Below are 19159 nucleotides of genomic sequence, written 5' to 3' on the forward strand. Positions count from 1 at the left end.
TAAGGAGGAGAATAAAATTGCATTTTATTTGGAATCATACATTCTGTATCTATTCCACGTGTTCCTATTACTGGAACTGTCAAAGATAAAGTGACATCTAAAGTATATATACAGTCTATAAAAAAAAAAGGCTCTGAGATAGTGATTCTCTGATCCTTGAATACTTTGTCAAATGCCTTCTAAAGAGATTTAACTTTAGTATAAAAATTTGACAAAGTAATTTCTGAATACACTATTTTCCTTGCACTTTAACAGCATTTAAATTGAATCACTGACCTAAAATACTCATTTTGAAAATTCTTTTAAAAAAAAATAAATTCAAAGTTGTGGATGCTTTCAGTTTTGTTCTTTGAAGACAACTGAATGGCATAAAAGTGTATCTTACATTGTCTGCCTTTTCTAAATAATCCCTTTTAGTAGGATTAGTCTCCATATTAAATTAACAGAAGAAGCAATTAATTATATTTTTATGAAGCGAAGAAGAGGAGAATCTTTGAAATGCTGTTCTCCCCCCCCCCCCCCCCATTTCATATCAGAATTACATTGTGTATTTTTCAGATGTGGGAAATCTTTTAGTCTTCAATTTAAATGAAAGTGCTATGAATGAACAGCACCCAGTACAAAATTCATTTGGAATGACTTTTAGATCTGCTGAGGAGAGTTGACACCTGGCTGAAATTAAAAGGAATGTGTAATTTAGAACAACTGTTAGTCTGCAATGTAAGGTGCTGATCCTGCAAACAGTTGTGTTAATGCAGACCCCTGTCAATTAAGTTTCCATTTGGCCACAGATACGTTACGCTATACCCTACTTCAGTGGGACTCCTCATCAGTGCAGGTGTCCACACAAGTGCAACTGTTCACAGGAGCAGAACCTAAGTCAGGACCGAATACCTTGATCCCAGGATGACCATAACCAGAAAGTCAGGAAACTTTAGCTCACCCAATCAAATAGTTGTAGCCTGGATCCACAAAGGTACTTAGGTGCCTAAGTCCCAGCTTCACAGTAATCCACATAACTCTTGCTCAGCTGCTGTCTAACCCTGTAAGTGCCTAAACTTACTTAGTGCCTAAAGCTTTTGCAGTAAAAATTCTGTCAGTGCCTATGTTCCTGCATTTGAGCATGTGCACTGATGCCTCCCTCTAGGCAGCCAGAGACCCATCTCCCGCCTAAGCACCAGAATGATATGTGAACCAGGAGAGGACAGGTGCTCCTCTGTCTATCTTGCCTGATCTGGTATGTGAGCTCATAGGCTGCCTCACTCCCCACAGAATAGCTGGGGCAGGGGAGGATCTCCCTTATAACCTTTAGCCCAGTGATTAGGGTTCTCACTGGGGATATGGGAGACCCCTACTTCAGACCCACTGCCCCACCCCCAAATGAGGAGAAGGGATTTGAGAAGAGATCTGCTATGTCTCAGGGGAGTGACCTCATCACTGGATAATGGGATATTCTGATTTGGGGCTCCCTCAATCTCTCCTATTGAAGGTGTTCCACGTTAATTGAATGAATAAATAAATATTAATTGTGCCAGAGAAAGAGGGAGACTCTTTCTATGGTCTGATGGTTAAAGCACTCGCCTGAGACATAGCAGATCCCTCTTCAAATCCCTTCTCCTCAGGCAAAGGGAGGGCTTGAACCCATGCTTGTCCACATCCCTGCTGAGTTCCCTAACCACTGGGCTAAAGTTTATAAGGGAGAACAGCCTTCCCTAGCTGTTGTGTGTGGAGTTAGGCAGCTTCTGAGCCTGCCACCCTGACTTAGGCACCTATCTCCAGCAAAAGGGTGGTTCTCCCATTGGCTAGCTGAGGCGGCCCCCGGCCTACTGTGCTGGCTTTTGTGGATCACATTTAAAGGCACCTACCTCTCCCAATTCATTGTACAGGGAGACTAGGTGCCTAACTCAGGCTTTGTGGATTGCAGTGTTACTCCTGTTATTTTTCTAGGTGCCTCAGAGTTAGGTATTGCAGCACTGAGCACTGCAATGCTTAAGTCCCTTTGTGGCTCCAGGCCTTTGTATCTAGATTTCTCCTTCACATTGACTTGTTTGGGGGAATTGTAAAATTCAGTGTCTTCCTACTAGTTCCCATCATGCAGTATATGGTGTAGGTTCCTAGCTTTAACCTTTCATACACTACCACCTCACAATGCTATCTTTTTTTCCTAAGGTGCCTGTCACAATGGTATCTAAGCACAGAACAACAGTTACAGAGGACACTGAGTGTTGCAGTAGACAAAGAACAAGATTTTCAAAAGGGACTTGTGATTTTGGGGTACCTTAAAGGGACTTTGTGTTCCAGAAAGTTCTGAACACTTACCCTAAAAATCAAGTCCCTTTAACATGTCTTAAAGTTGAGCAGCCAGAAGTCACTAGTCACTTCTGAAAATCATGGCCAGAATTCTCAAAGCTTCCTCTGTTCCTGGTGTATAAGCTTTTTGTTTTGGTTTGTTTTTTTGTTTCCTCTTGCTCCCTTTTTCTTTCTGTTTCCTTCTCTCCATTCTTCCCAGTTGTGTGTTGCTCCTGCTTGAAGAAGAGGTCATCAGTGGGTGAAATTTAAAGTTCCTGTTGAAACTGAACTGTGTAGGCCATGATGAGAACATGCTTTCTCAGTGCCTTTAGATTGTATATTGTAACTAACCCATTGTCATACAGAAACTTAGGGGCAGCTCCTTACCTGGTGTAACTCCGCATACCTCTATTGACTGTAATAAAGCTGCACCGTCTGAGAGTCTGGACCCCTTAGTGTCTGTCATTGTAATGCAAACAGGGCCACTCAGAGCCAGCCAGAGACATCAGCCAGCAGGAGCAGAAGCAAGCAAAGCAGGAACTGGATGGAGGGGGTAAAATGGGGGCTAAATGGGCACCTCCCCCCCCAGCACCCAGAACTGTGCAGGCTTGAAAGACTTCCCCTGCCCCACACTCTGAGCGAAGTCCAGCCAGTAGGAGCAGAATCAGCTCCTTCAGCTATCAGAGGGGTAGCCGTGTTAGTCTGAATCAGTAAAAAGCAACAGAGGGTCCTGTGGCACCTTTAAGACTAACAGAAGTATTGGGAGCATAAGCTTTCGTGGGTAAGAACCTCACTCCTTCAGCTGTCATTCCTCCCCTTCCCTTGCCAGCTCTGCTGCCCGATTACAGGTGCAGGTCACAGGCTCCCGTGAATTTTTGTTTACTGCTTGTGACTTGTCCCTGACTTTAACTAAAAGTAACCATGACACAATGTTAACCTTCCTTATCACACTTGTGAATTGTTCATCCATCATTGATGTACAGCAGCTTCTGAAATGGATCAGAGCAGCAAAGCTAAACAAGTTTAGAACAGAAATTGAATAATACCTTCTGCAGATCAGGATATAGGGGGAAATTTAATTTATAATTACCCATGTTTAAATGTAACAGTGGCACTTGGAACAAATCCTCTACCTAGGAGAGACGTATTGAATCTCTAACCCTCAAGATATTGGCTAATTCTAGAATGTAGAACACCTTCAGGGCTACCCATTTACTTGAGAATTTCAGGGGGTTACCATGGCATGGTGGAGTAGGGCAAAGGAACAGTGAGTGGGTGGTGGAGGAGATGAGTAAAACCCACTGATTCATAGAGTCCAGGGTTGGAGGGGACCATTGTGATCATCTAGTTTGATCTCGTGTATCACACAGGCCATAGACCTTCCCCAAAATAATTTCTTTTGAACTAGAGTAGATCTTTTTTTAAAAAAAAAAAAAAATCCTCTTGATTTTGATTTAAAAATTGTCAGTGATGGAGAATCCACCTAATATCTCCACCAGTAATCAGGCCCTGTTCTACCTGGCTGCCCCATCTCTTGCCAGGAGCCAGCAGCAGTCCAGTGACAGCAGAATAAGCTATGATGGGGAGAAGCTGGCACAAACCTAAAAACATAAGAATTGCCAGATTAGATCAGACCACTGATTTTTGCCTTGGCAGTCTCCCTTCCCAGAACAGACTAGGCCCACCCTAAGTAGATTTGTGAGGTCCAACACACAACCAATGGCTGTAGGGAATTTAGGTCCTACAGTGTGTGTTTTCCTCCACTGGAGAGTCCACAAAAGTTAACTAGTAACCTCTGTTCTTCTTCGAGTGCTTGTTCATGTCAATTCAACATGCATGTAAGTTGGAAGATTTTTCCCATAGCAGCATCCATCAGGTCGGCCTGGGCACCTCCTGGAGTCAAGCCTCCATGGTGCTCAATATAGGGCCCTGCCGACCCTCCACCACCTCAGTTCCTTCTTACTGTCAGTGATGGTTAGCTGGAACGTCCCATAGCTCTTGCTTCAGCAAGTGCCTCTATCTTCGTCGTTTGAATTTAGAGTTAGTTGGGGGGAGGGGTCTCACCCCCACTTGTGAATCCCCAGAGCCATGGTATGCTGTGATCCCCGGGATTTAAAAACTGTAAGCTAAGCGCATGCCAAAGAGTGACCCTTATGCCTCTTCCTTAGGATGCCTAGGGGAAGGTCACCAAAAGGAGCGTTGTAAAATCTGCCGTGAGTTGCGGTCCAGAACTCTTAAAGGAAGGGAACAGTGGCTTAAAGTTCTACTTATGGAGGCAGGTCTCCACCCCTAGTCGGATCCAGGGTCAGGGGACCCTGCTCCCAGCACATCTTCGTCGCCGCGGAGCACCCCGGTGCCATCATCCTGGGAACCAGTGCCGAGAAAGGACTCTTCCTGAGACGCTCAGCACCGGCACGGTTCCTCCGGCAACCACTCGGAGAGTAGGCACCGTTCTCAGTCGCCGGTGCCTCAGAAGAAAAAAGCCGGAGAGGGTTCGTTCTCCCCCAGCTGAATCCAAGGATCCAACGACTGTGAGACCCCAGTCAGGCCACAGCACTAGATCCCAGGGCAGGGCCATGTCAACTCCTGGCCAAGCGAGGCAGTTGACTCCAGACCCGCCATGTTTGCTAGACCCTAGTGGCCAGCAACTGCCACTCCCCTCGACACCAGAGGCTTTTGCAGCGGCTCAGGAGTTGCTGTGCCTCACGGTGCCATTCTCGCCCCCTAGGACAGAGGAGATACCCAGCACCATCCGCACCAACCCACCCCCAGGTGCAATTAAGAGGGAAGCTGGCAATGATGTCCCGGGGCTCTCCTTCTCCATGGCATCCTCTGGCACCTGCTCCTCCGGCGAGAGAGCCAAGTCTGTCCCTGAGCTCCCAACGATTGGTGCCCCGAAGTACGGCTCCTCCATGGTCTTCCTTTTCGGAGACCTTGGAGTCCAACTCCTACTCCTACCGCTCCAATAGGAGCAGTAGCCAGGAGGTCCAGGTCATGGTGGGAGAGACGGGCTTATCCGGCACTGTGGCCGCTGCAATGGCAGAATCCATTGCAGTGGCCCTTCTGGACTCCCTGGGCCTTCCACCAGAGCCAGGGGTCTTGCTCGGCTGCAGCTTCGGTAGCTTTGGCCACCTTTATTCTGCCTTCGCCAAGTGACTAGTCAGTGAGTTGCCACCACCTACGTTGTCAAGTATCAGGGGGTAGCCGTGTTAGTCTGTATCTACAAAAACAACAAAGAGTCTGGTGGCACCTTAAAGACTAACAGATTTATTTGGGCATAAGCTTTCGTGAGTAAAAACCTCACTTCTTCGGATGCATAGAGACTACCACCTACGTTGACGCCATCGGCTGTTGCACCGTCACGAGCACCGGCTTCGGCACCAACATCAGCTTAGGCAGTGGCATCAGCACCAATAGCAACTCCTGAACCATCTGCGGCAATGACAGCGGTTCCGATACTGATTTCGGCACCGAGTTTGGAGCCGACAGCCCCAGCACCGAGGGGCCTGGCACCATCAATGTCGTCACCTGCTCAGGACCCCTGAGAGTCATGGGACCCTTTGGATGCTGATGGCATGGAGCAGCTGCCGTTCATGGGGCTGCCGCCTCCTCGTCGCCGGACAAGGCATTGGCAGGCACTGCCATAGCCCCAGTGCTTGAAGACAGCAGGGTGGTACAGCAATTGCTGCGCTGGGTTGCCAAGGTTCTGGGCATCAAGACAGAGGATGTAGTCGAGGATTCTGATCCCATGGTGGATATCCTCATACCCTCTGAATGCCTTCCCGTATTGCCCTGCCGCTCATAAAAACCATCGCGGACACCATCAAGACCCTGTCCCGAAACAGGACTTTTGAAGGTACAGTCAAGGACAGTGCACCAGAGCAAGATCTGGATCCACCCCACCTTACCTTTTCATCCCGACTATGTGCACAGTCCCGTATTAATTCAGACCACCAAGGGTGGACTCAGGCTCATCCTAGACCTGCAAGAACTCAACAGGTTCGTGAAGAAACTCAAATTCTGCATGGTCTCTCTGGCCTCCATCACCCATTCATTGGATCCAGGAGACTGGTATGCCGCCCTCGACTTAAAGGACACGTACTTTCACATATCAGTAACTCCGTCCCTCAGATTTGTAATGAACAACACCCACTACCAGTTCACAGTCCTCCCGTTCAGCCTGTCAGTGGCACCTTGAGTGTTCACCAAGTGCATGGCAGTCGTGGCCGCGTTCCTGCACAGGCGACAGGAACAGGTGTTCCCATACCTCGACGACTGGCTGATCAAGGGCCAATCCAGGACTCAAATGGAGATGCAAGTCGCCTTCATAAGAGCATCTTTCCACAGGTTGGGTCTTCTGCTGAACAAGGAAAAATCAACACTGTCCCCAGTTCAGAGGATAGAGTTCGTGGGGGTGATACTGGACTGAACACAGGCCAGGGCATTTCTCCCAGAAGCAAGATTTCGAGCCCTCGGCAACATCATTCGAGGTCTCAGTTAGTTTCCCACCACCACAGCAAGGAATTGCTTGAAACTTCTAGGACACATAGCCGCTTGTACCTACATAGTACAACACGCCAGACTCAGACTTTGACCTCATCAGTCGTGGATAGCGTCAGTGTATAGGCCAGTCTGGGACAGCTTGGACAGGATCGTAACCCTGCCTCACCTGGTACTTGACTCCCTCCTGTGGTGGCTCAACCCACAGGTAGTATGTGCAGGGGTCCCGTTCACTAGCCCTTAGCCATATCTCTCCGTAGTGATGGATGCATCAGCCTTGGGCTGGGGAGCAAATTTGGGAGACCTCAGGACACAAGGCCTCTGGTCTCAGGCGGAACTCACTCTCCACATCAATGTCAGCTGAGAGCGTTACGCCTGGCATGCCAGACTTTCCGAGCTCACTTGACAGGGAGATGTGTATCAGTTATGACAGACAACACCACAGCGATGTTTTATATCAACAAGGGGAGGGGGATGGTTCACGCTCCTCTCTCCTGTGCCAGGAAGCCCTCATGCTGTGGTACTTCTAAGTAGAGCATTCAATACACCTGAAAGCATCATACCTCCCTGGAGTACAGAAAAAGTTGGCGGACTCTCAGCAGGTCGTTCCACGGCCATGAGTAGTCCCTTCGCCCGGACATTGCAAACTCAATCTTCCATCAGTGGGGCTTTCCCCAGATAGACCTGTTTGCGACGCAACAAAAAGTGCCAGCAGTTTTGCTCTTTCCTGAATCACAGCCTGGGCTCCATCGTGGATGCGTTCTCCTCCAATGTGGAGGTCATCTCCTATACACGTTTCTGCCCATACCACTCGTTCACAAGGTGCTCCTCAAGGTACGGAGGGAGCAAGCTTTGGTGATATTGATAGCGCTAGCCTGGTCCCACCAGCACTGGTACGCATCACTCCTGGAAATGTCCATGGAAGCTCCAGTCACCCTGCCACTCTTCCCGGACTTATTAACTCAGGATCATGGCCGTCTCCAACACCAGAACCTCGAGTCGCTGCACTTCGCGGCATGGAAGCTCCATGGCTGAATCCGATGGAGCGTTCTTGCTTGGATGAGGTTAGACAAGTCCTCCTTGGCAGCAGGAAACCCTCCATGAAGGTTACCTACCTTGCCAGGTGGAAGAGATTTTCAATCTGGTCGGCACAGCACCGTTCGTCCCTGACGCTCACCTCCATGCCACTTCTACTGGACTATCTTCTCCATTTCAAGCAGCAGAGGTTGTTCATGTCGTCAATAAGGGTTCACTTGGCTGCCATCTCTGCCTTCCACCCAGGCGCAGAGGGCCACTTGGTCTTTGCTAACTCTATGGTCAGCTGTTTCCTTAAAGGTCTCGACAGGCTATACCCACATGTCCGACAGCCTGTCCTGGCTTGGGACCTCAATCTGGTCATTTCCAGACTCATGGGACCGCCCTTTGAACCTTTGGCGACATGCTCCCTGCTCTGATTCTCTCTCACAATGTGACATTCCTGGTAGCAATAACCTCAGCCAGGAGGGTGTCTGAGCTCAAGGCCCTGACATTAGAGCCCCCTTATACCGTGATCTATAAGGACAAGGTTCAGCTCAGGCCTCACCCTGCTTTCCTACCGAAGGTTGTGTCACAGTTTCACATCAACCAAGACATCTTCCTCCCAGTGTTCTATCCTAAGCCATACTCGACTGGCAGGGAGCAAAGGCTTCACTCTTTAGATGTCCACAGAGCGCTAGCTTTCTACATCGAGAGAACGAAGCCATTCCAGAAGTCCATCCAGTTATTTGTGGCAGTGGCGGACAGAATGAAAGGTCTTCCTATCTCTTCTCAACAGATTTTGTCCTGGGTCACGTCCTGTATTCGTGAGTTCTACAAGCTGGTGGGGGTTCCCACGCCCCCAGTCACTGCGCACTCCACCAGGGCTCAGGGCTGGCAAGAAGGAACTGAGGGGGTGGAGGGTCAAGAGAGCGCTATATTGAGCACCATGGAGGCATGACTTCAGGGGTGCCCAGGCCGACCCAATGGAGACTGCTATGGGAAAATTTTTCTGGCTACTGTGCATGTGCGCACGCACACACCTGATTGGAATGGACGTAAAGAACACACCTCGATGAACAACAGTGACGAGAAGGTGAGTAGCCATTTTTTTCCACCTGTACTGTGGGTGGTAGCTGCGCCAAGAAGGAAATGGGGTTTGATCTGCAAACCCTTACTCATGTTGAAGTCGGTGCTTTTGTGACAGAATGCGCAGGACAGAACTTTTATTTTGTATATGGCAACACTCCTTCTGTCTCTTTCACGTCCCCCCAGCCTTCATTATTCTTATGGTTGAGAACAAAACTGATGCGAGGTAATTTCAGCCAATGGGATTTTTTTTTTTTATTTAAGACAAAACAAACACCACTTTTCATTTAAAGTATTGGTCACTGTCACATTAAGACATAAATATATTTCAAGGTCATGGCAACAGGTCCAGATTCTGGCCTTTAAGGCTCTTTTGTGGTGTTCTGGTGCCTTAAAACAACCTTAAAGGTAGCTTGACCAGCTAACTTGGAAGTCCCCTGGCATATCAATTCTTATGTTTCCTAGCTCTTGTGTAGGGAGTGCTGCTGGAGAAAGTGGGGGAGGGTGATTGGACCACTGCTGTACTCCGCTAATCCATGATTGTCCAACTGGCCCTTTGGGGGCTGGTGCTGCTAGTGTAATTTAAGCAGTCCTGAGGCTTTAGTGGAGAATCAGGCTCAATGCTGTTTAATTTGGTGCTAGTGGAGAGTGAAATCCCAGGTTCAAAATGAATATTTATATATCCTTCCCGACAAAGTTAAGAAAGCAAGTAGCTCTGTCTTTGAAACAAGACCTAATTTGTAAATTAACTAATATTTAGTTATAAAGATTTGAATGTATAAAGAGAAAGCTAAATGATTTTTCCCATAAGCAGCCTGCTTTAGGTGACTGGGAGTGTGTTCTAATTGTGGTCCCTGACAAGCGTACCTTTGGTTAAAAAGAAAAATGCATGATAAGACTCATGAGGATCTGAAATTTAAGTGCAACTTGATGTTATCGTAGGAGAACACTTCCTCTTTGCTTCCTCAGGTTATGCCTTTTTTAATGTAATGCATCACTCAGGGAATTTCAAACTTACTCCTCATTCCACACACATTCATTGTACCAACACTAAACTTTTTCTAAGCATCTGAAGGTTTTATTAATAAACTGTAACCCTTTAAATGCTACTGGAAGCCTTTTTAATTAAAATGACCAGAATGTTTCAATGTCAGACTCTCAGCTATTGCTGTAGAATTTGAGCATTTTTGGAATTGATTTCTGTTCTTCTAGAACCAGTGAAACATACAGGCAGAGTAGCTGAATAACTAGATGTTGAAAGAGCCTATTTCTTTAAAGATTAGCTTTTGATCTTCGCATTGCTGCAGAGAAGGTGAATTCATCATTCATTTCTGGCAGTGTTTCCCTATTTTAGCTTGATTCCATGCTGTTATTCTTTTAATTGTAGAAGTATCTCTTTCCTCTGAGGGAAAGCAGATCTGGTTGAACATTGCTCACCCTGACAGATAAAGATGTGCTGAACATCAAGCTATGCTGCCAGCATTTTGTGCACATACATTTCTGAAAGGGGGGGGGACAGTTTTTCCCAGTGAGATGTATAATTTGCATATGGGGGCAGGCACTTCAGCACTGTAACGCAAAGTTACTTTATCACCGACGCTTGAGGTGATAGTGCATAGAAACACAGGCAGTAATTTGTGTGGACATTTTCACTAAAGAAAATTTAGGGAAAAGGTTGGATTAAAAAATTGAGCAAAACCATTTCCATCCCCAGATCTCGTGAAGATGTGTAGTCATAGCTTGTGTTCAGCATCTTCCCCATCACAAATGTTCACAACCTCCGTGTTCTGTTTGACTTTTCTCTCTCTCGTCTTCCCATATCCAGACTTGCATCAAATTTGGTTGCTCTATCTTGTACATCTTTAATATTAGTCCTTTTCACTCTACCACTACTACTAAAATCCTTGACTGCTCCTTAGTTATACCTTGCCTTCAATGTAATATGGAATTCATACCCCTATTACCAATCAACCAAATCCTGAAGTCCCTACTGTATACCAGAATCTGATATCTGTCATTGTCTACCATGGAATTTCTCCAATATAATTAAGATCAGTGTTCATTCAGGCAAAATGCTGTGCCAAATCCTGAGCCTACGCAGGTGGTATTTGGGCAAATTTTTTATTGATGTCTGTCAAATCCTGAACTCAGTTCTGACTCAAGCAAAGCTTTTGTGAGTAAAGTCTTTGGGAGATTTGTCTGAGTTTGACTTCAGAATTTGGCCCATCCAGTGACGACTATTTATTGCAACATTCTGTAAATAATTATCCACCAAGACACAGCATAAAGGGGAGCCTTGTAGACATGGGAACATTTCTACTGTGCATGCTCAGTATCCAATCTTCAAATGGTCACATCTTTGTTTAATCAAAACTAACTTGTTTTCACACTTGGCCTCAGTGAGGCCATGTTAAGTTTCAAACTTCAGCCATTTTTTTCAGTAGTGCTGTCTAAAAGAGTGAGATGATAATTTTTTGTGATGGGAAAATGTATTTATTTTTCATTTTCTCATAACTTAAATGTGGCCTAAAGGATTTTGGACCAAGCATGGAGAATTTCAGCTGCAAAACTGAATGGTTCAGAAAGTTATGAACATAAAAACAAGACTATATCATAGTAAAATAATAATAATATAGAACTTCTTATCAGTAGCGCTCAAAACACTTTTACGAAGGAGGTAACAAAAATCTTTATGCTTTTAACTACCAAGTTCTCACTATACTTTAACTATTGGTAATAGCACACATATTTTACTAAATAAAAATAGGACTAATTATTCAACAAGTTATCTTTAACACTGTGAACTAGCAAGACTAGATGACTGGTAAGTGGTTATGGACCCTTTCACTGCTATGTCAATGGTTTAAATTCACCCAGAACTAGTAGTGACAGATTATCTTTATTGTATTAGTTGTTCGGTGGCTGTTCAATTACTTAAGCAAAATGAGTAGGTGATTTCAGTCCAGTTTTTATTTAACAGGTGTCCACATCACAATAATTGGCATCCTTGTGTCACTCTTATTGGAGTAAATTTATATGGACTGGGTAGACCCCTATTCCCTTAGAAGCGCTCTCTTCAGACCACAGTTGGGCCATGCTAACAGGGTAAAAAATAGGAAACTACCCGTCTTGTACTTATTTCGTGAGTAAGTGGAGCTGCAGTTGCTGTCAGTCTGGAACTTGTCACTAGCACCAATACATGCATTTTAATTTTATTGTATTTATATAAAATAAATCTGCTTTGAGTTCCTTTCACATATGGAAAGGCTGTAGCATAGTGTAGTCAGTAGAAGACAGATGATCCTTTCCTGGTGTTCAAGCCAGTGTGTCCGAACCAGTATTTTTCTGTGTTCTATTCATTAGTGATTTGAGGGATATTTATTCACTTTATATGTTCTGTTCCAGTGATCCACCATTTTTCAACAAAGGAGCGGCGCGTGCGAGCGATAAAGGAGATGGCTCGCACCTTGAGAGTAGGTGGCCAGATGATGATATACGTGTGGGCAATGGAGCAAAAACGGCGAAAATTTGAAAAGCAGGATGTCTTTGTTCCTTGGAATCCTTCACCACCTTCCTGGACCTTGAGTAACACTTGTTCTCGTGGAATACAGAAATCAATTAATCAAAAGGACAAAAGGCTGGCTTTGGACCAACACTCCCCTAAGTTAGCTGGCACTTTAAAAGCACACAGGCAAGCAAAAAGCTCATCCTTTGTGGGGGAGAAGGAAACCACACACAACTTATTTGAAAAATCCCTGAGATGGTCTCTCTTTTCAAGATCACTTGATTCAATATTAGACTTGAGTAATCAGTGGCACCAAAGAGAGCTTAGCACATTTTCCAATGGCAGTATTCAGCTGGATGAATTAAACAGGGGAAAGCTTTTTGAACAAATCAGGCAAGGTGGCTTCATGAAGCATATTTCCAACTTGTCTTTGCGTTGCAGGCAGAATTCTGAAGATAATGCTTCTGAAGTAGCTGTAGAACCAGGGTCACCTATGATATGTCACCCAGTGCCTTTCAAAAGTTGTTATTCAGAATTAGGCCAGGACACTAAGCAGCCCCCAGTGTCTCCAGCTATAATTCATGACTGCAGCAGAGTGTGTTTACCTGACCTGGTTTCCCATCAAAAAGATGTCAAACAGCAACTTAAAATAGATTATCACCCAAAACAATCAGCTTTCCACCAACTCCAAAACAGAAGGAAAACAGTCAGCTCTCTACAGGATACCAATAATTATTGTTCCATGGCCACATGGAACAAACAGCCGCAAAGGAGTCCTAATGGGGCTTGTCTTAGGTACTACCATGTTTTTAAAGAAGGGGAGTTGGTTGAACTGATAGAACATCATGTTCCTGAGCTACATGTTATTCATTCATACTTTGACCATGCAAATTGGTGTGTGATTGCAGAAAAGATTCACGTGTGGAAGATCTAGGGGAAGATTTTCAAAGGCACAAGTGACTGACTGCATTTGAAAGTTAATGGGAGTTCGGTGCTTGATGCCTTTGAAATTGTCCCCCAAGCTTTTTATCCCCATCTTGTGCTTTGACTCTCTGTGTGACTTTGTTTCTTTTGTTCTGTACTTGACTGTCACAGTCATATACCCTTTTAAAATCATTTTATAGAAACATTTCCTTCTATAATTGTAATTTCAGGTTGGATGCATTTTAAGAGCTTTTTCCATGGCTTTTTAACAGTAGCTGTCAGTTTTGGTTTTTGTTGTTTTAGAATAGTTAAAATGCATTTATAAGTTTTCCCATTGGGATGTTTTTATATGGATATTAAAGATGTTTGTTACTCATTTATAATAATTTATTATCTTTAATGTCTTTTTATATTTAAAATGTATTGTGTGTTTGAGTCTTGGAATAATACAAGGCTGATGGTACTTTGAGACGGATTCATTATTTTATTACAGTCTGCCTGTCATTCTATATGATACCTCAAGTCACAGTAGAGAGAGTCCTCATAAAAGAAGTACCAGGTATTTATAACCCAAGTACCAGAGACAGTAGCTGGGGACACCCTGTCAGATAAGTTTAAGACAGCTCATCTGTTGCCCCCTAACTGTCACAGTCAAGAATACAATGGACCTACTCGAGTATATATCACAATATAACCTCCCCCCAACACACAATACATCTTAAATCTGTGTATTTCTCTGAGTTTGACATGTATGTTCAAAACGAAAATCCTCTTCTCTGTCACAAAATCTGGGAGAAGAATCAAAGGAATTCTTAATAAGCCATTTAAATCGCTAAAATGAATGATAATACAGAAAAATGCTTGATGAAAGGTGAATGCAAGGAAATAGTATTTATCAGCACTAGCATGCAATAGTTATGCTTTTAAGACTTTTTTCATCAATAGACAAAGTCTTTTACAAAGGAGGTAAGTTTCATTATTCCTGTTTTACAGATAGGGAAACTTACTCAAAGCCACATAGGAGGTCAGTGGCAAAAATCATCACTTATTGCTGTCCCTAATGGTCACTGTTTTAGGTGGTTTGTGTTCTTGTTCAAAGGTTTTCACTAGTTTCTTTTCTTTGGGTTCTGGAATCACCACACCAAAAAGTAATCCTGTTTTCTGGGGAAAGACACTGTCATGTCCAATGCCTTTGCAAATTCTTAATGTGTCTTACTAAGAATTTAGCTTGATGTATATTGTATCTTAAAGAGTAGTAAGGAACTATGCAGTCATCTGAATGTTTTTAATGTAACTTTAATTCAGTTTGGCTGTAATATCGCTAATGAAATTTTCTCTACTTCCTGAAATAGAATTTATGTAATCAGCAAAGTACTGCGCTACATATTATATTTGCAGGGAAAGAGACTGCTTAATCTAATTGTTCTCTTCCATCTATAGTGTCTGTTTCCACAATACTGGGCTTTTCCCCATGATGTTAGTACTTTTCTGCAAATGAACAAAAAATCATTATTCGCTTCAAAATATAAATACAGTTATAATTATTTTATATCATTGTTCCACAGTGAAAGGATTTTAATAGTTTCCCCTACTCCCTAATGTGACTTTATAATGTATTAAGTGGCAGTGATGTCATTATACTTTACAGACTTTCATTAATGTGTCATCCATTTTCCCATTGTTTAACAGATAACCTGAAGAAAAGCTAACAATGTATGAGTGTGTTTGTCTGGAGCAGCCAGTCCCTCCCCTGAACTCTGGTATTTCCAAAGCAATCTGATCCATCATTATCCTAGCAAATGTTCAATCCTCCCAGACACCAACTAAAGTATCTCAGCTTGACTTTCTTCTCCCAATTACAAAGTTGCATCCTGCTGCTCCTAATAAATGGTACCATCCACCCCAGCAACCAGTTGTGTCTCCCTCCCTGCTCCAAAATGTGATATGCTACCATCTGATTTCTAATACTTCTGGTCCTACTCCTGTTCCTCTTCCACTAGACACGTGCCTGAACAGGAGCCGTGTGACAGATGGTACCCAGCTTATCTTAAAGGAATTTTATCTTCTGTAGAAATACTTAGGATTCTAGCAACTTTTATTCTTTGTGTGCGCTTCTCAGATAAATTAATTTCTCTATCTTGAGCAAGGGCCTATCTTCATGTGCATGGTGCTACTAAGAATGTTCATTAGTCAGCCTTAGAGAAGAACAGTAAATAATGACTTTTGGTCCTGTGCTGAAAAGTGGTGAGTGCCTTCGACTCCTATGAAGTTCAGGGGCAGTTGAAGGTACTTAATCCATCACAAATGATGCTCAGCACCTCACAGGATAGGGCCCTAATTATGTGAACTTTGCAGGAGAAAAAATAAAAACAGCATTAACATGGACAGAGGAAAATGGATATTGCCCTATAATATTGCCTAACATCAGTGCACGTTTAGAAACACTCACTACCCGAAATTGCCATTTAAAAAGGAGTACGTTTTCTGTGGTTACCATTGACAAAGCCCAAGAATCAGTTACCTCAGGATTTACCACTTTCTCTGTGCTCACCACAAAGCCTCCTTTATCTGGAATCCCCAGGGCCTGGTTACAGGAGCAGAGGGAAGAGGCGTTGGGGAAATGCTGACCTAATATTTGGTGTTATGTTAACCATTTGAAGAAGTGCTTAGTTCTTCTGAATGGTGTTTTTTCGTGAGTGTGTCCTTTGATAGGACATCATCCCTTTTGCTTTTCTGCACTGAATTTTAGAATCTAATTATTATTCAAATTCCCTCTTTTGAGACCATAGTAATAGAATTAATATATTGATTTACTTTTTTCACTCTCATCCCACAGTACTACAATGAATCCTTACTTTGTTGTATCAGCTGAATTATGGGATTTCACTACAAACCAAAACCTAAGAAAGAAAAAGGTAACCCAGATCTGTTCTTCTCTCAAGCTGGAATATCCCAAGGGAGTGGTCATTTGTAGCCATTGAAACCTTGTTCATACCAGAGACATTTCCCAATGTTGCTAACACTATTTCAGTTCCACCAATGATGACAACAGTGGGGGCCCTAGCATAGGCAGACCATTAGTTGCCACTACCATTTTTAATAAGTGTGTAGTCTAGTCCAGTGGCTCTCAACCTTTCCAGACTACTGTACCCCTTTCAGGAGTCTGATTTGTCTTGTCTACCCCCAAGTTTCACCTCACTTATCAACTACTTGCTTACAAAATCAGACCTAAAAATACAAAAGCATCACAGCACACTATTACTGAAAAATTGCTTACTTTCTCATTTTTACCTTAAATCCACTGGAATATAAATATTGTACTTACATTTCAGTGGATAGTATATAAAGCAGTATACACAAGTAAGTGTATGAAATTTTAGTTTGTACTGACTTCAGTAGTGCATTTTATATAGCCTGTTTTAAAACAAGGCAAATATCTAGATGAGTTGATGTACCTCTTGGAAGACCTCTGTGTACCCTGGTTGAGAACCGCTGATCTAGTAATATTGAGATGAGGTCTAACTGACACATGATTGGCAGTCAGTAGCTCCTCTACAAGAGGAGCGTACCCAGTATTGCTAACATTGATGAAGCTGAAACAATGTTAGAAACTGTTTTTTGTTGTGGTTTTTTTGTTGTTGTTGTTTTTGTTTTTAATTCCTAGCATAGATGGGATGGATGATTGTGAGATTTCCATAAAGGACTTTTACCTGCTGGGTAAAATTCTGCCCTGTCCTAATTGTCTACAAATTGGCTAGTAGCTAATCCCACTTGATCATATCTAAAGCTTTCTTTGCATCACTGGAAAAAGCTCAAACTACAGTATCATTCATCTTTGTTCCTCATATCCTACAATATTCAAAATTGTTCAAGTATTATGTGGTAGGAAACACCCTTGGATGATAACTATTTGATTTGGTTAATAATTTTCTGCAAGGTTTTCTGTGATCTAGTTGGGTGTCTTTTAACCAGTATCTTACCATCTGTCTTAATTAGTATTTACTGGCCTATTGTTGTCATGTATCCTGGGGGTCGCTGCTGACTTTTCAAATTAAGATCACCAAAGGAACTGGAAATGGAAGAGACCTGTTGGGTCACCTACTCTGTCCTCCCATGTGCATTATTCATGATCTGTGTTAGAGATTCCAAATTCAGGGGAATATAAAGAACATTAAATAACATTGCAATTAACTAGTGTTTGAAATGCAAATAACATTGAGTAGTCTTCTCTTCCTTTAGGATCTGACTCTTGCTGCCTCCTATAATGCACTTTTTTTCTCTTCTTTGACTGGGCTGTTAATTTCCTTTCCTTCATTCTTACCTACTTTTGGAACCTGAACATTTTCCAGGTATGTTCTTCCCAGGGGCATTCCAGCTGGAAGAAGCACAAAAAGCATTTGTATTTGTGTGTGTGTGTATGTATATATAAATAAAACTTCTTGAAATGTACAGTTTATAAGTATATTTCTCTTCTAATTACTAGACCTCTGTGAACTGTTCTGAGCCATTTCGCATGGGCACATTTTGAACAAGGAACCTAGCTTGCCTCTGGCTGAATCTCACTGCAAGCCCATATAGGGAGTCTTTTAATTCAATAGGACTGTGCCCATGTACTCTGTCAGTGTTCACCGGTAGTGGCTATAGGGTGCAGTTTTAATGCAGCTGCACAGCTGTAATCTTAAGCAAAAAAAAAAAATCCTTCTTGGAATATACCAGATCTCTGCATGCATTAGGACAGCAGATCTGAGGCTCTAGTTCATGACCACTGATGGTCCACAGATAAAGACTCCTTTCTTCTTGCCATCTGTAAACTATCACATTAGAAGGAAATAAAAATCCTTTCTAAATGCATTTTCTATATAAGAAATGATGGAGTAGTTCTTCGAGTGCTTGCTCATGTCCATTCCATGTTAGGTGTGGACATGCACCCGGGCTGGAAGTTTTTCTCTCAGCAGTATCCGTAGGGGACCGGCTCTGGCACTCCCTGAAGTGATGCCTGCATGGCACTATATAAGGGCGGTCTATGGCCCATCTTCGACCTGCAAGACCTCAACAAGTACCTAAAGAGGCTAAAATTCCACATGGTGTCTCTGCTTCTGTCATAACTATAAAGGGAAGGGTAACAACCCTCCTGTGTACAATATTATAAAATCCCTTCTGGCCAGAGACACCAAAGTCCTTTTACCTGTAAAGGGTTAAGAAGCTCAGGTAACCTGGCTGACACCTGACCCAAAGGACCAATAAGGGGACAAGATACTTTCAAATCTTGGGAAGGGGAAGGCTTTTGATTGTGCTCTTTGTTTTGGTGGTGTTCGCTCTTGGGACTAAGAGGGACCGGACATCAATCCATGCTCTCCAAATCTTTCTGAACAAGTCTCTCATATTTCAAACTTGTAAGTAATAGCCAGGCAAGGCGTATTAGTTTATCTTTGTTTTTCTCAACTTGTGAATGTTCCTTTGTTAGGGGGAGGTATCCCTGTTTTGCTGTAACTTTGAAACTAAGGCTAGAGGGGGTTCCTCTGGGCTCTGAATCTGATTACCTTGTAAAGTTATTTTTCATCCTGATTTTACAGAGATGATTTTTACCTTTTCTTTCTAATAAAATCCTTCTTTTAAGAACCTGACTGATTTTTCCATTGTCCAAAGATCCAGGGGTTTGGTTCTTTGATCACTTTGTAACCAATTGGTTAGGATATTATTCTCAAGCCTCCCCAGGAAAGTGGGTATAAGGGCTTGGGGGGATATTTTGGGGGAAGAGGAACTCCAAGTGGTCCTTTCCCTGTTTCTTGTTAAATCACTTGGTGGTGGCAGAGTACCAGGTTTTAACCTACGCTGGTA

At 43.4% G+C, this 19159-nt stretch overlaps 1 protein-coding gene across 4 annotated transcripts in view; it reads left to right on the forward strand.

The window, feature by feature from the left end:
* LOC117871043 (probable tRNA methyltransferase 9B) overlaps positions 1-16508 on the forward strand; it is a 44480-nt gene extending 27972 nt beyond the window's left edge. For all 4 annotated transcript variants that reach the window (XM_034758631.1, XM_034758632.1, XM_034758634.1 and 1 more), the window contains one exon: positions 12298-16508. In XM_034758631.1, coding sequence (XP_034614522.1) covers positions 12298-13331 — 1034 coding nt within the window. In that variant the 3' untranslated portion in view covers positions 13332-16508. The remainder of the gene's footprint in view (positions 1-12297) is intronic.
* The last annotated feature ends 2651 nt before the right edge of the window (positions 16509-19159 follow it).

The sequence above is a fragment of the Trachemys scripta genome, chromosome 1, assembly GCF_013100865.1.
Source record: "Trachemys scripta elegans isolate TJP31775 chromosome 1, CAS_Tse_1.0, whole genome shotgun sequence".
Lineage (NCBI taxonomy): Eukaryota > Metazoa > Chordata > Testudines > Emydidae > Trachemys > Trachemys scripta.